General features: G+C 39.7%; 1 protein-coding gene across 50 annotated transcripts in view; it reads left to right on the top strand.

Annotated features, from left to right (window-relative positions):
• Positions 1 to 12,315, top strand: part of LOC119791111 (ankyrin-3-like) — a 241,780-nt gene that overhangs the window by 208,933 nt on the left and 20,532 nt on the right. For 35 of the 50 annotated variants that reach the window (XM_038297004.1, XM_038296995.1, XM_038297014.1 and 32 more), the window contains 2 exons: positions 1,739 to 9,367; positions 12,100 to 12,174. In XM_038297004.1, the coding sequence (XP_038152932.1) occupies positions 1,739 to 9,367; positions 12,100 to 12,174 (7,704 nt within the window). The remainder of the gene's footprint in view (positions 1 to 1,738; positions 9,368 to 12,099; positions 12,175 to 12,315) is intronic. The other 15 variants (XM_038297029.1, XM_038297028.1, XM_038297025.1 and 12 more) reach the window with 2 other exon arrangements.

Genomic DNA, 12,315 nt, shown 5'->3' with positions numbered 1-12,315 from the left:
AGTCTTAAAAGGCCAGGGGCCGTAACAGAAGGTCATGTAGAGTTATGCTGAGGGATGCTCGGATATAAAGATTTCAGCTTGTGCATCCCTATAGTTTGGCATGGGTCATAATTCATGAGTCAACCAACCCAAACTATGATATGAACAAATAAAAATAATAGAGAAAAGTATGAAGATTGTTACCCCTTACAGATTTCTCCTTTTTCAGTTACTGTTCTTAAATGAATCATTTAAATCATCAAACAAACTTAACACCAAACATGAGTGACAGAAGATAATACAGAACGTAAAATATTATTTTATCTACATCCTGACCCAAGAAAATGTAATTACTGGCATCTTAGAAGACAATGTATTCTTGCCCCATCCAGTGGCTCGACTGCCTTCTGCACAAATTCATTGCATCAGGTCTGAAACAACCAATTGGAGAAGTGTAAGGGGTATGTGTAATCCTTCTTACACCCCTTCCCATCAGCACTCATACTGTTGTTGAAAGGGTTGGGTTATGCTTGATGCATGTACAATGCGTGTGGAAAATTAGCCAGCTGTCACATTGTTTGCAGCTTTTCTCCTATTCTGGCCTGCTCCGGGGGGGCATGTGCAGCGCAAACCCTAAGCTTATACGACCACATTACACAGGGAAGCGTTTGCAACTTTTTCTAAGCCCCTTCATTCCATCCAAGAGCGACGGTCATTGTTTTGCAAAAATGTTTTACAACCTTTTGTTTATGAGCTAAATCAAAAGATGTCTCTAGATGTTTGCGTATATTTGCAAAGCCTCACTGGTAAGAGCTGTTACTCGCTCATCATGTTTTTCACATAGATCTGTCTGCATCGTTGCAAAGTTTTCGAGGTGCACGGTGTGTAAATTCTGTCCACATGAGAGGGGCGTGAAAGCTAGAAATGATGTAAATTAGCCTCATAGATGCGTCAAGCATAAATCAAGCTTAAAAAGTGCTTGTTCAAATTTTTTGGCTAACTTCATGATTTTCTCAGAAATCCCTACTGCAGCTTTGAAGTCCGAATGGACAGGGATTTACTGCACATTTTAGACAATTTAGGTTAATCAGACACCAGTTAAATCTCTATCATCATGATGTAGGCTAAGCAATTCTCAATCAGTTCTCAGTTAAACTGCTTTAATATGTATTCAGGTTATTTTTGTATTATTATGCAACATATCAGATTCTAGGAAAGCAAAAGTAGATAAAATCTGTAAGGGAAACTATTTGACAACATCCTATGAATTTATCTGAGAAATTTAGGTCTATCATTAAACTTACTAACTCCTTTTAAAATTAGACTAATAGTCTATTATGTATGTTTATAGAATAAGAATAAAAGTCAAGTAAAACTAAACAAAATGTCAATAGCTTGGTCAAAAAATGGCAATGCAAGTTAGCAATGGGGCAAAATGACCTGGAGCTGGTTGAGTCATTACATACATACTTTTTTTTTACCACACAGAACACAATTTCATTTTTTGCCGCTCCATTTTTTTTTTTTTTGTTCTTACTCAAATGTCTTACTCAGCAGTTAAAATGTAGTGTTTCCCTCCTTAATGATGTGACTGCCTAACTGACCAACTCTTCCTCCTCTGGTGTTGTCTTTTTTCCTCTTTATTTTTTTCCCCAAACATATTTTTTTCCCCCTGTTATCTCTACTCTTTTGCATTCTGTTGTTATTTTCTACATCATCCGTTTGTCACCATTTTTCTCTAAATTCACCGAAGAAACAGCAGTCGAACGAAGTGCAGCAACAAGAACACTGCCTTCTGGTCACCCTCACAAACCTGTCTTTCCAACCAGACCTTACCCACCATGGTCGACTGCTCCTATTACCGTCCCTGGCCAAACAAGGCTCACAGGAGTGGGGGGTCTCCTCACCTCTGCCGATTCACCGGCAGGCTCACCAGCTTGTGCTCCATTAAAATCTGCCTGGCAACTTTCAGCACCTTCACCTGCATGTACTACAAAAGCAACCTTGGGAGCTTCACCACCACCACCTGCCTCTTCATCCCCAGTTAAATCAATCGGCGACTTACCATCCTCTCCCATCAGGTCTTACAGGACTGTGCCTTCACCCATTAAAACCGTTGTCCAGCAGGGTCCATACCCTGCTCATGGATCTGCCATCCTTGCGACATCTGGAAGTAAACCTGCCACTGATCCAGCTTCAATTAAAAATCTTGCCTCAGCATACACATCGAGGATCCCTCTCAATCATTCAATACCAAATGGTTCTTTATCTGAGAGTTCTTCAGCCATTACTGGTTCTGTCACATCCCCCAAATCTCTATATAACTTCTACAGTTCTAATCTGCCTTTTAAAACTGCCCTTGTGAACACTGCTGCTACAGAAGCCACCACCTTTTCTGCTGTAAAAAGCAACTCTAGTCTCTCATCTCTAAAAACTTCTGTTGAAGCCACACTCACCTCCAGAGGAGGAAGGACATCGATTTCCCCTCTTTCGTCAACTGGTCAAACAACCATTCCTTCCTCGGAGTTTTCTATGATGAATGGATCAGTGTCACCTGTTAAATACCCATCTTCCTCCTCCACCCCTTCTTCCCCTTCGTCACGTCTTCTCTCAGAGAGAAGCAGCAGTCTTCAGGAAAGGATCCAAGCCACGACCCATGCAGCAACTTCCAGTGTCAGTGCAGCCATCAATGAAGCTTTAGACTCTTACTCAGTCTCAGGTTATGGGACACTTAGGTCTCTGTCGTCTTCACGCAGATCTGCAACAGTAACCTCTGCTTATGGTTCTCTGAGATCAGGAACTGCTGTCTCAAGTCCAGCAGTCTCTTCTAATACAATGACTGTCCCTGTTTATTCACTTATCAATGTCATCCCTGACAGCCCTGTTAAACCAGGGCCAGGGTCTCTCAAAATGGCCCTGCCCGATTCTCCTCTTACCTCATCCTCATCCCCTTCATCATTCCCTTCATGCGTTACTGGAACAAAATTGAAATCTCAGTTAAAATCTCCTCCATTTATAACACCACCAGTAATCCATCCAACCGCAGCCTCAAATCAGGAGATACTGAAAGACGTAGCAGAAATGAAACAGGATCTTATCAGAATGACAGCTATTCTCCAGACAGATACACAAATGGCTGCTAAAACTGTACAGACATCAAACACTGGAACTCCTAAAGAGTCTAAGTTAGAAGACCAGGAGCCACATACATTAGTTGAGAAGGTAAAAAAAGATTTATTCAAAGTCAGTGAGATACTACAAAAAGATATCATGGCTGAAGGTAAGACCATTGCAGGTAAGGAGACAAGTTCAGAGGATGAGTGGGAAGAATTTACTAGAGATGAGATTGAAGAGGCTCAAAGAAATGCCCTTCAAGACTACTACCCTCAGTATGGTGAAAACAATCTTTTTAAGCAACAGTTGATGTCTAACAAAGAATTAGAGTTAACTAAAGTAGTAGATTATTTAACAAATGATATTGGTGCAACTTCTCTGTCAAAAATGGCAGAGCTGAAAAGTAAGTATGAGGATGAAGTGAAAAAGGAAGGTGAGGAAAAACAAAAACGAGTCCTCAAACCATCAATGACAATACAGGAGAACAAACTTAAAATGCCTCCGCCTGTTTCAGGCATGATCAGGTCTCCTTCAGAGAAAGACTTAAGCAAGCTTGCTGAGTCATACCAAGGGTCAGACACAATCTTGGAATCCCCTGAGGAGCTTTCTCACGAGCAGGATAAGAGTCCCCTGTCAGACAGTGGGTTTGAGACGAGAAGTGAAAAGACTCCTTCCGCTCCTCAAAGTGCAGAAAGTACAGGACCTAAACCTTTATTTACAGATTCCCCAATCCCCCCTTGTGTAACTGAGACCAGAACGGAGGTTGTCCACATTAGGAGCTTTGATCAGCCAGATGATCTTTCCGAGCCTGCATTTATAGAGGAGACTGCATGTGCTTTACCTCCTTTAGAGTCGGAAAGCCAATCAACAACAGCTTTACAAATGAAAATGCCAGAAGATGATGCCTTGATGAACAAAAGCATGTGTCTCAAAGAGGAAACTCACATCACGACCACAACTCGTATGGTATATCACAAGCCTCAGTTAACTGATGGCAAAGAGATGTTAGAAGAAGCCATGTCTGTCAGAGATATCATGAAAGCTTTTCAATCAGGTCGTGACCCATCAAAAGAACTGGCAGGCCTCTTTGAGCACCAATCTAATCAAGACATGGTTAAAGGTGATGAGCTGACTCCCAGGTTTCTAGATCGGGACATTAAATCCAAACCCAAAGTTGAAAGGATAATTGAGGTCCATATTGAAAAGGGCCACAGCACAGCAGATCCAACCGAGGTTATTTTCCGAGAAACAAAGAAACACCCTGAGCTATACGTTTACAAAAGTGATCGTGGGATCAGGGAGCTTACTGATTATGATGAGCCCCAGCAGGAAGAAGAAGATTTTACTGCTGAAGAATCTCTGCCCTCTTTCCTGGAAACTTCTCGTGTTAACACTCCAGTATCACAAGAAGAGGACAGTCGCCCTAGTTCTGCCCAACTTATAGGAGATGACTCTTATAAAGCTCTAAAACTCTTAAGCCAGCACTCCATAGAATATTGTGATGATGAACTGTCTGAGGTCCGAGGAGAGTCATATAAGTTTGCTGAGAAAATGCTTCTCTCAGAAAAGATTGAAACATCAATGCAGTCTTATTCAGATGTAGAAGATTCTTCAACAGTAGCTGATAAAAACCATCACATTGTTTCTGAGGAAAATGGTCGATCTGAGGGTACAAACCAAGGGCAAGGAAGCCCCAAAAGGGAGTTTGTTTCGTCTTCAAAAGATGGGTCCCCTAAATCAGGTAAATTCCTGCAAAAGGATGAACCATCTCAGTTTGACAAGGTGACAGTGCTCCATTACTCAACAGAACCGGGCAGTCCAAAACATGCTGTATGGATGAGATTTACTGAGGACAAGCATGATAGAAGCAGGGACAAACTACTGTATGAGGATCGTGTAGATCAGACAGTGAAGGAAGCTGAGGAAAAGCTCAGTGAGGTATCTCAATTTTTCCGTGATAAAACAGAGAAGCTTAATGATGAGCTTCAGTCTCCTGAGAAAAAGCCAGTGAGACGACTGAAGGAGCCTAGATCCTGGCCTACTTCAGCCTGCAGCAGTCCAGAAAAAACACAACAGAAACCTAAAGCAGGAGATGAGGTGTTCAGTAAAACGAAACTTAAGGAAGCTTCAGTTGGTAAATTTTTTGGTAGCTGCACAGAAGTTGAAAGTAAAAGCTCTAGCGTGCCAAACAGTCCGCAGAAAAGTGTATTCTTCAGTACAAGTGATGATAAAGTCAAACAAGAACCAAAGACCACTGTATCAGAACCACCTTCCCCTTCCCATGTAACCTCAACATCTAAGGTTAGTGCAGTGAGGATGAAGTTTGAATCTGCAGCTCAGAAGGCCAGTCAAAGTCAGTCTAGTCCTACTAAAGTTCCTCCACCAGTCCAACCAAAACCATCAGTAAAGAAACTACAGGAAAGCAAACTTCCCATTTATCAGGTTTGTAATGCAGGAAAAGCATCAAAAGCACCCGAGACCTCAGAAGAACATATACAAAAAAAGTCTAGGAACAAAGAAGATTGCAAGCCTGGCCTGATACACACATCTAAAATTCCTACAACAGACAAACTCCCAAACAAAAATGTAATTGAACCCTCCCACAACATTAGTGAAACTAAGACTGATAAAGCTCCACTTAGAGGTCAAGATAGTCAATTTAGGGAAACCCAGGACATTAAAGAAAGTAATAAGAGACATGCTGTTAGGACCCCCAATGTTTGTGACAATGACGGTAAAAAATATCAGCAATCCCAAAAAAATTTGTCATTTAACCAAGATGCAAAATCTGAACTGCCAAAGAAGGATGAAGAGGAACCACTAAACAAAAACCTTAGAAAAAAGACAGAATCTCAGATACCTGTAAGAACAACAGCCCCCTGTTTAGATAACAGTCTCACAAAGAAACAGATAACAACAAAGCCCTCACAGATTCCTACACTATCTAAACCTAAAAGTCCAGATGTAGGCCTAGCAAAAACAGAGCTTACATTTGAAATCCTTGATAATTTACCAAAAGATTCAAACTCCAATAACCTACCTAGCCCCGGAGAAATACTGGAAAATGTAATAACCCCTCCAGTTACTGTAACAACCAAAGAAAACTTTAAAGGCATTAAAACATTGCCTGTTTATGTCCAGGTTGGCAGACAGGCAGAGAGGGAGGCTAAGGGAGCACTGCACACAGTCAAACAGAAGTCAAACTCTGCAATTAGTCCCATAAGCCCAGAGGATGACACTTTAGAACAAGTTTCTTTCATAGACAGTTCAGGTAAAAGCCCTCTTACACCAGAAACCCCCAGTTCTGAAGAAGTCAGCTATGATCTCACGTGCAAAACACCTGATGGCTTTTTAGAATTCATTTCGGGCAAGCCAAGCCCCATCATGGAGGTGTCTGAGGACTCGGAGGAAGATGGTCAAGGAAATACAGTTTTCTCTTTAAAAGAGGCAACAATTGAAAGTAAAACCAATGTCCATGATGCACAAGCAGACCTTGTTAATGCTAATAAAGAAGAAAATAAAATTAATGACAATCAACAGGCGTTGCCTGATAATTTTAAGATAGAAGAAACAATCATCAACACTGTTGGTGAAACAAAAGGCAAGGAGCAAGAAGAAATGTCAAAAGACAAGGGCATTGCATATATTGAGTTTCCTCCCCCTCCCCCTCTGGATTCAGCTTCAGAAATTTCAGACACAGAGAGAAAGGACTCATGTGCTTCTTCAGAGACAGAAACCGAAATGATGGAAGTGAATTTACAGGAGGAACATGACAAGCATCTAACTGAACCTGTCATACGTATACAACCCCCTACGCCTGTGCCCCTTAGTACAGATGACAGTCAATCTAATGCTGAAGACGAAAATGATGAGTCAATCTTCCAACCAATTCCTTGTAAGAAATTGGCCTCAAATGTTCCTGAGGAGGAAAATAAAAAGGAGAAAGAAAAAGCACCTAAACCCAAAAGACATGACAAAAATGGCAACAAAGAACCTGGTGGGTCCGACGGCTCCACCAATGGTTCCAAAGTTTCCAATGGTAAAGTTGAGGAAAATGACTGTGAACAAAATGGAAATGATCAGTCAATAACAGACTGTTCTATAGCCACAACAGCTGAGTTTTCTCATGACACAGATGCCACAGAGATAGACTCTCTTGATGGCTATGAGCTTCAAGATGAAGATGATGGCCTGTGCGAGCAGGCTGACTTACGGCTTCTTGGACTTTCAGACACCCGGAGAGATGTCTGGACAACAGACACATTTAGGTCTTCTGATCGGTCTTTTCCCCCGACCAAACTTGAAGTTATTGAGGAGGAAAAGACACCAGAGGAATTACAGAAGGACACTTTGAAAAAAGAAACATCTACATGTAATGGAAAATTTGAAAGTGTAAATAAAGATGAAGCAAAGACCCAGGAACAAAGACCCTCAGAAAAAGAGGGATTTTCAGACTCTTATTTTAGTTACAAAATAGAAGAGGAGTTCAATTCTCCTTTTAAGACTGTTGCCACTAAAGGGCTTGACTTTGATCCATGGTCAAGTAAAGGTGGTGAAGGAGAAATCGTTGATATGGGTGGGTCACGTGACAACAATGGGGAGCCAAAGCCTTATGGACTAGCAGTTGAAGACCAGTCTCAGGCTACAACAGCAGAAACTACCCCTGCCCAAACTCCAACGGATGATAGCACCCCAACGAGTGAACCAAATCCTTTCCCCTTCCATGAAGGGAAGATGTTTGAGATGACGCGCAGTGGTGCAATTGACATGAGCAAGAGGGACATGGTGGAGGAAAGGCTCCAGTTTTTTCAGATTGGTGAGCATTACTACTCAGCGGGAAGGTACAGGGTCAGGGACTTAGAGAAGGATGCCTCCGCACAACAAATGAATGAGTTTAATTCTCATTATACCTTATCAGTCCCTCAAGTCTCCATTCAGACTACCACTGTAGAGATACCCAATGTGTCTGGTTACAGCACATGCAAAGAGCCAGCTTCCAACATGGAGCCTAAATTCTCCACTTTTAGAGCAGGTTTAACGCTAACATCCCCTAACAAGTCAAATAGCACTACTAATACAAGCACCTTTAATAACAGTAGTGATGAAGTCTCAGGGAATACTGTAGATAGGTTTTATAGTATTATACCAGACTATGCAGATTACTGTCATTTTGATACAATGAACATAGCAGATAACTCTTTGAAGGAACAGTCATATGCTATGGGATACTACTCTAAAAACAATACTTGTTCAGGTATGCCAAAACCAACCTCAGAGATTGAAAATACTTATCACCAAAGCCAATATTGTCCTTCAGCACCTTCACAACAGACAAATAATCTGCAAAAAATGAGCAATAATACTAGTAGCACTCCATCTAACGCCAGTTTAGGCATTGCTCAAGTTGGCGGTATTGTATGTAGCATGTTGTCTGCTTCAAGACCAACTCAGCGGGAGGTTAGTAGGACAGATGCTTCTTCAAGTCAGCTGGAGCAACACTATGCAAAAGGAAAGGTTGTTTCTAATATAGCAATATCAAAAATGGCCAAAGGAGTCAAAGGCGGTATAATCAGATCCAAGTTGCCCTTGAGGGTAGTTGGCCACAATCTATGCAGTCAAAGGAATCAAGTATCAATGGGTATTTTAAAAGAACATGTTTATGGATTCTCTTTTAGGACACATGAGATTAAACATGAAGTCAGGGAAAGACTGGACCCTTTTAAATCTTTATTTCCAAAATCCCGAATCCCTATATTGAAAGCCATTAAAAACCCTTCTTGTTTCCAAGAGCAGATGCTGGCCAAAAACAGTCCTACAGTTAGAGGAAATTATAGGGAAAATGTTAAAAAGGGAAGAACTCAACCCCAATACAAAAGTGATAATAGTTCAATAGTCTTAAGGAACTCTTCAACAAAGGCTGTTAAAAGCAAGGCAGCCAACCATTTAAAAAAAACTAAACTCAAGGAGGCTGAAACTAAGTTAGTGGGAAAAACTCTTCCCTCCAATGAGGAGGGCTGCTTCCACAGTACTGCCAGGAACAAATCCCTGTCAAAACCGTCTAGAGCTTCTAGGAGTTCCCGTCCTTCCTGCACTTCTACCTCCACCCCCACTTCCACCACCACATCACCACCACCCACTAGAGATCTCAGTCAGAGGCTGAGGACGAGCAAGCTGAAGATTAGGTGGACACATGGAGAGAAGAAGCGTGAGCAGATGGAGGAAGGGAGTCAGGTTGATCAACCAAACAGGACTCCTGTGATGGAGAACGAGACTAGTTTGTAAACTCTTTCTCAACATTTTAAGCACTTTATCTTTCTCTATAAGATGCATGTAGCTATTGTTGGTGGTCTGTAATGTGGCGTACTGTAAGTGTAGCTGTCTTCTTCCTGTCCTTCCTGTTATCTGTGTCCTGTGCTGTTTGATGTAGCTCTGAGCTGAGGTGGCAAGGTGTAGTCTTCAAGGGCTAGAGTCTTACATGTTTTAGGTCTTTCCCTGATTGAACACATTTAAATCATATTTTTGTTTACTGCCATGCCTTTGCAGAACTTGATCACAAGCTGAGGAGATAATTAAAGTATCGGTATCCCTAGCAGTGGAGTTAATCTAAAACATGCAGGACACTAGCCCATGAGGAATGGAGTTGGTAATCCTTGTTGTAGAGGCAAAGAGATAAACTTCCTTCCTTTGGGGTTAGGTCAGGTTTGGGTGTATCAAAAATAACGAAAAATATGATCAATTATTTTAGGACCAGTGGTTTGCAGGGACATTGAAGTGGCAGATTGAGATAAATTCCCCTTTATACTGTGTGTCTTCACTCTTGTCAGTTTGATTGCACTTCCAGTGACTTTAGCCTTACATTTCACAAGGAGACACAGTTTTCACCTTCACTGTCAACATAACTTAGGGAACAATTTATCTTTCTTTTTTTTGTGAGAGGGAGGTTGGTTCATTTGGTTTAAATAGATCATTTTGTGGTATTTCTGCATTATCAAATCACTTTAAGAACAATATATTGTCAAATAAATGTTAGCTGGTAACTATTCCACAAAATCAAAGTGAGTTGGTTCCCTTTAGCTGTTTTTATCAGTGAGAGAAAAATCTACCAGGAGATATACAGTTTATTTTTAGTGTTGAGATAGAAACCTCTTAAGTACAAAAACTGTTATTACTTATATAAGCGGATAGACATTTAAGATGAAAGTGTGATACACTTTTCTGGCCTCACAAATCCTCAAGCTTTAAATACTACTGATCCATAGATGTTTGGCGCTGCTTTTATTTTATTTTTTTAAACAGCTGTCAGATTTTTACCTGCAATATCAGTTTGTATTTCAATCAAATATGTAGTTTTGCATAATTATTGAGTATAATGATGGAAGTTTTTTTTTTTTTTTTTTTTTCTAAAATAATAAAATCTGGAATTTATCAGATCACTTTTGTAATAAACCCTCTTTACTTTGATACCCATGCAGCATAACCAACTACTTATATTTTTAGTTATCTGAACCTGAATCTAATTAAGAATCTGTGGCAAGGCCATTTAAAAGACGAACATAGTTTCTCTCTGTTAGATCTAAATTTAAGCTACTTATACAAAATATAATGTCTAATTGCTCAAGATCAATATAGCAACAATTCAAACAAAACTAATTCTGGAGCTAATAAAAATCCCATGGTTTTTTTAGGCACAAAGTTTTAACAAAAATCTTTTTTTTTTATTTTACCAAATGATTTTGCAGTATTTTATGGTTGTTTAATACACAAAAAAAATATATCAAATTGAAGTTTGGCTTACATGTAGCAAATTTGTAAAGAAGTTCAGGTGATAATATAATTTTTTGAGTAGAGATGGTTCATGTCTGCGTTAAAAAAACTTTTATTGTGAAGAATAAATTTTGTGTTTGTTTGTTAAGAAATCATACAAAGAAGGAAAGCTGGACTTTAGTTACAATGCAGTTTGCATTTCCTATTAATACTTTGTGCAGTTGGAAATCACTTACTTCACTGCTTTGCTGTTTCACAAAGTTGGAGTAAATCACCTTATATTGAACTGATTTTCTATTAAAATTTCCCAATATTTAAAAGCTGTAGTTACGCAATGCACTCTTAATGTTTCTAAATGGTTTCTGAGATAACAGGCCCACTACGTCTTAGATCCTGCTCACCACTAAGCTGCAGGTTTAAGATGCTTTTTCACACATTCTTCTGACAAAAGCACACAGTCCAAGTTAAAGTCTCATTAACATTTAGTAAATCAAACATGTTTACATGCTTTGGTGATGGTTAGACAGGAAAGTCTTCATCCAGGCCTTCCCCTCAAGAAAATGTTGCGTATTTTGTGTGCTTAAAGCTGAAACTTATGTCCTTGTTCAGCTTTGTTTGTCACAGTTACAGTCTCTTAAATATTTTCTAATAACTGCTTTAAATTTCTGGAATAGCAATTGTTTTGTAATGTCATAACATATTAAAATCCCCACAATAAGGTACCTTATTACAGTAGAAGATAAGAAAACAGGGCTGCTTTACAAGAAAGTCATGGATTACGGATTTACACTCACTGATCTACTTTTAAAAGTAAATTAGATATTTTTGAGCTTTACTTTGAATATTTTTCTATTTATTGCTGGCAGTTTTTTAATCAACTTGAAAGTTGGATATTTTTTTCCAACTAGGACATAAAGTTTGAGGAGGGTCTGGCCAGAAAAATTAAGATCTGGATCAATAAAGATAAAATATTTTATACCATCATGAAAAAAAAAGATCATGTTTATTATTGTTTATTTTAACTTTAGACATTAGCTTCCCAAATAACTGTCAGTGCCTTTGTAGTTGCATCATATTATTATGAGCCGACTCTAAGTTTACTGTCCCATTGGGTTTCTTTCTGTAGATGTTAGTGAGCTCTTTGAAAGACATTTTGTTTGTTTGTGAATCATATCTAACTCATTTGGATCTTACCATCTTTATGTGCTGCTAAGTGTTTGTTTTCTGCCTTTACTCACTCAGGCCCTCAAAGCCCATGTGAGAGAACAAACGTCCGTATGGCGATCGTAGCCGACCACCTCGGCCTCAGCTGGACCGGTGAGCTTCTAAATACCTTTCGGTTTTCTGCAGAATGCACCAAGGAAGTATGAAAATGAGACTGATGATTCAGCTGGCTTAAAATCAGGCTTCATTGTTTGAGTTTGATAGTGTTACACTGTTGCCATCCAGTGGAGAGTT

Source organism: Cyprinodon tularosa, unplaced genomic scaffold (assembly GCF_016077235.1).
Source record: "Cyprinodon tularosa strain WSP-4 unplaced genomic scaffold, ASM1607723v1 ctg38, whole genome shotgun sequence".
NCBI lineage: Eukaryota > Metazoa > Chordata > Actinopteri > Cyprinodontiformes > Cyprinodontidae > Cyprinodon > Cyprinodon tularosa.
The sequence above is the reverse complement of the archived record's forward strand: the minus strand, read 5'-3'. Positions and strand labels throughout refer to the sequence as shown.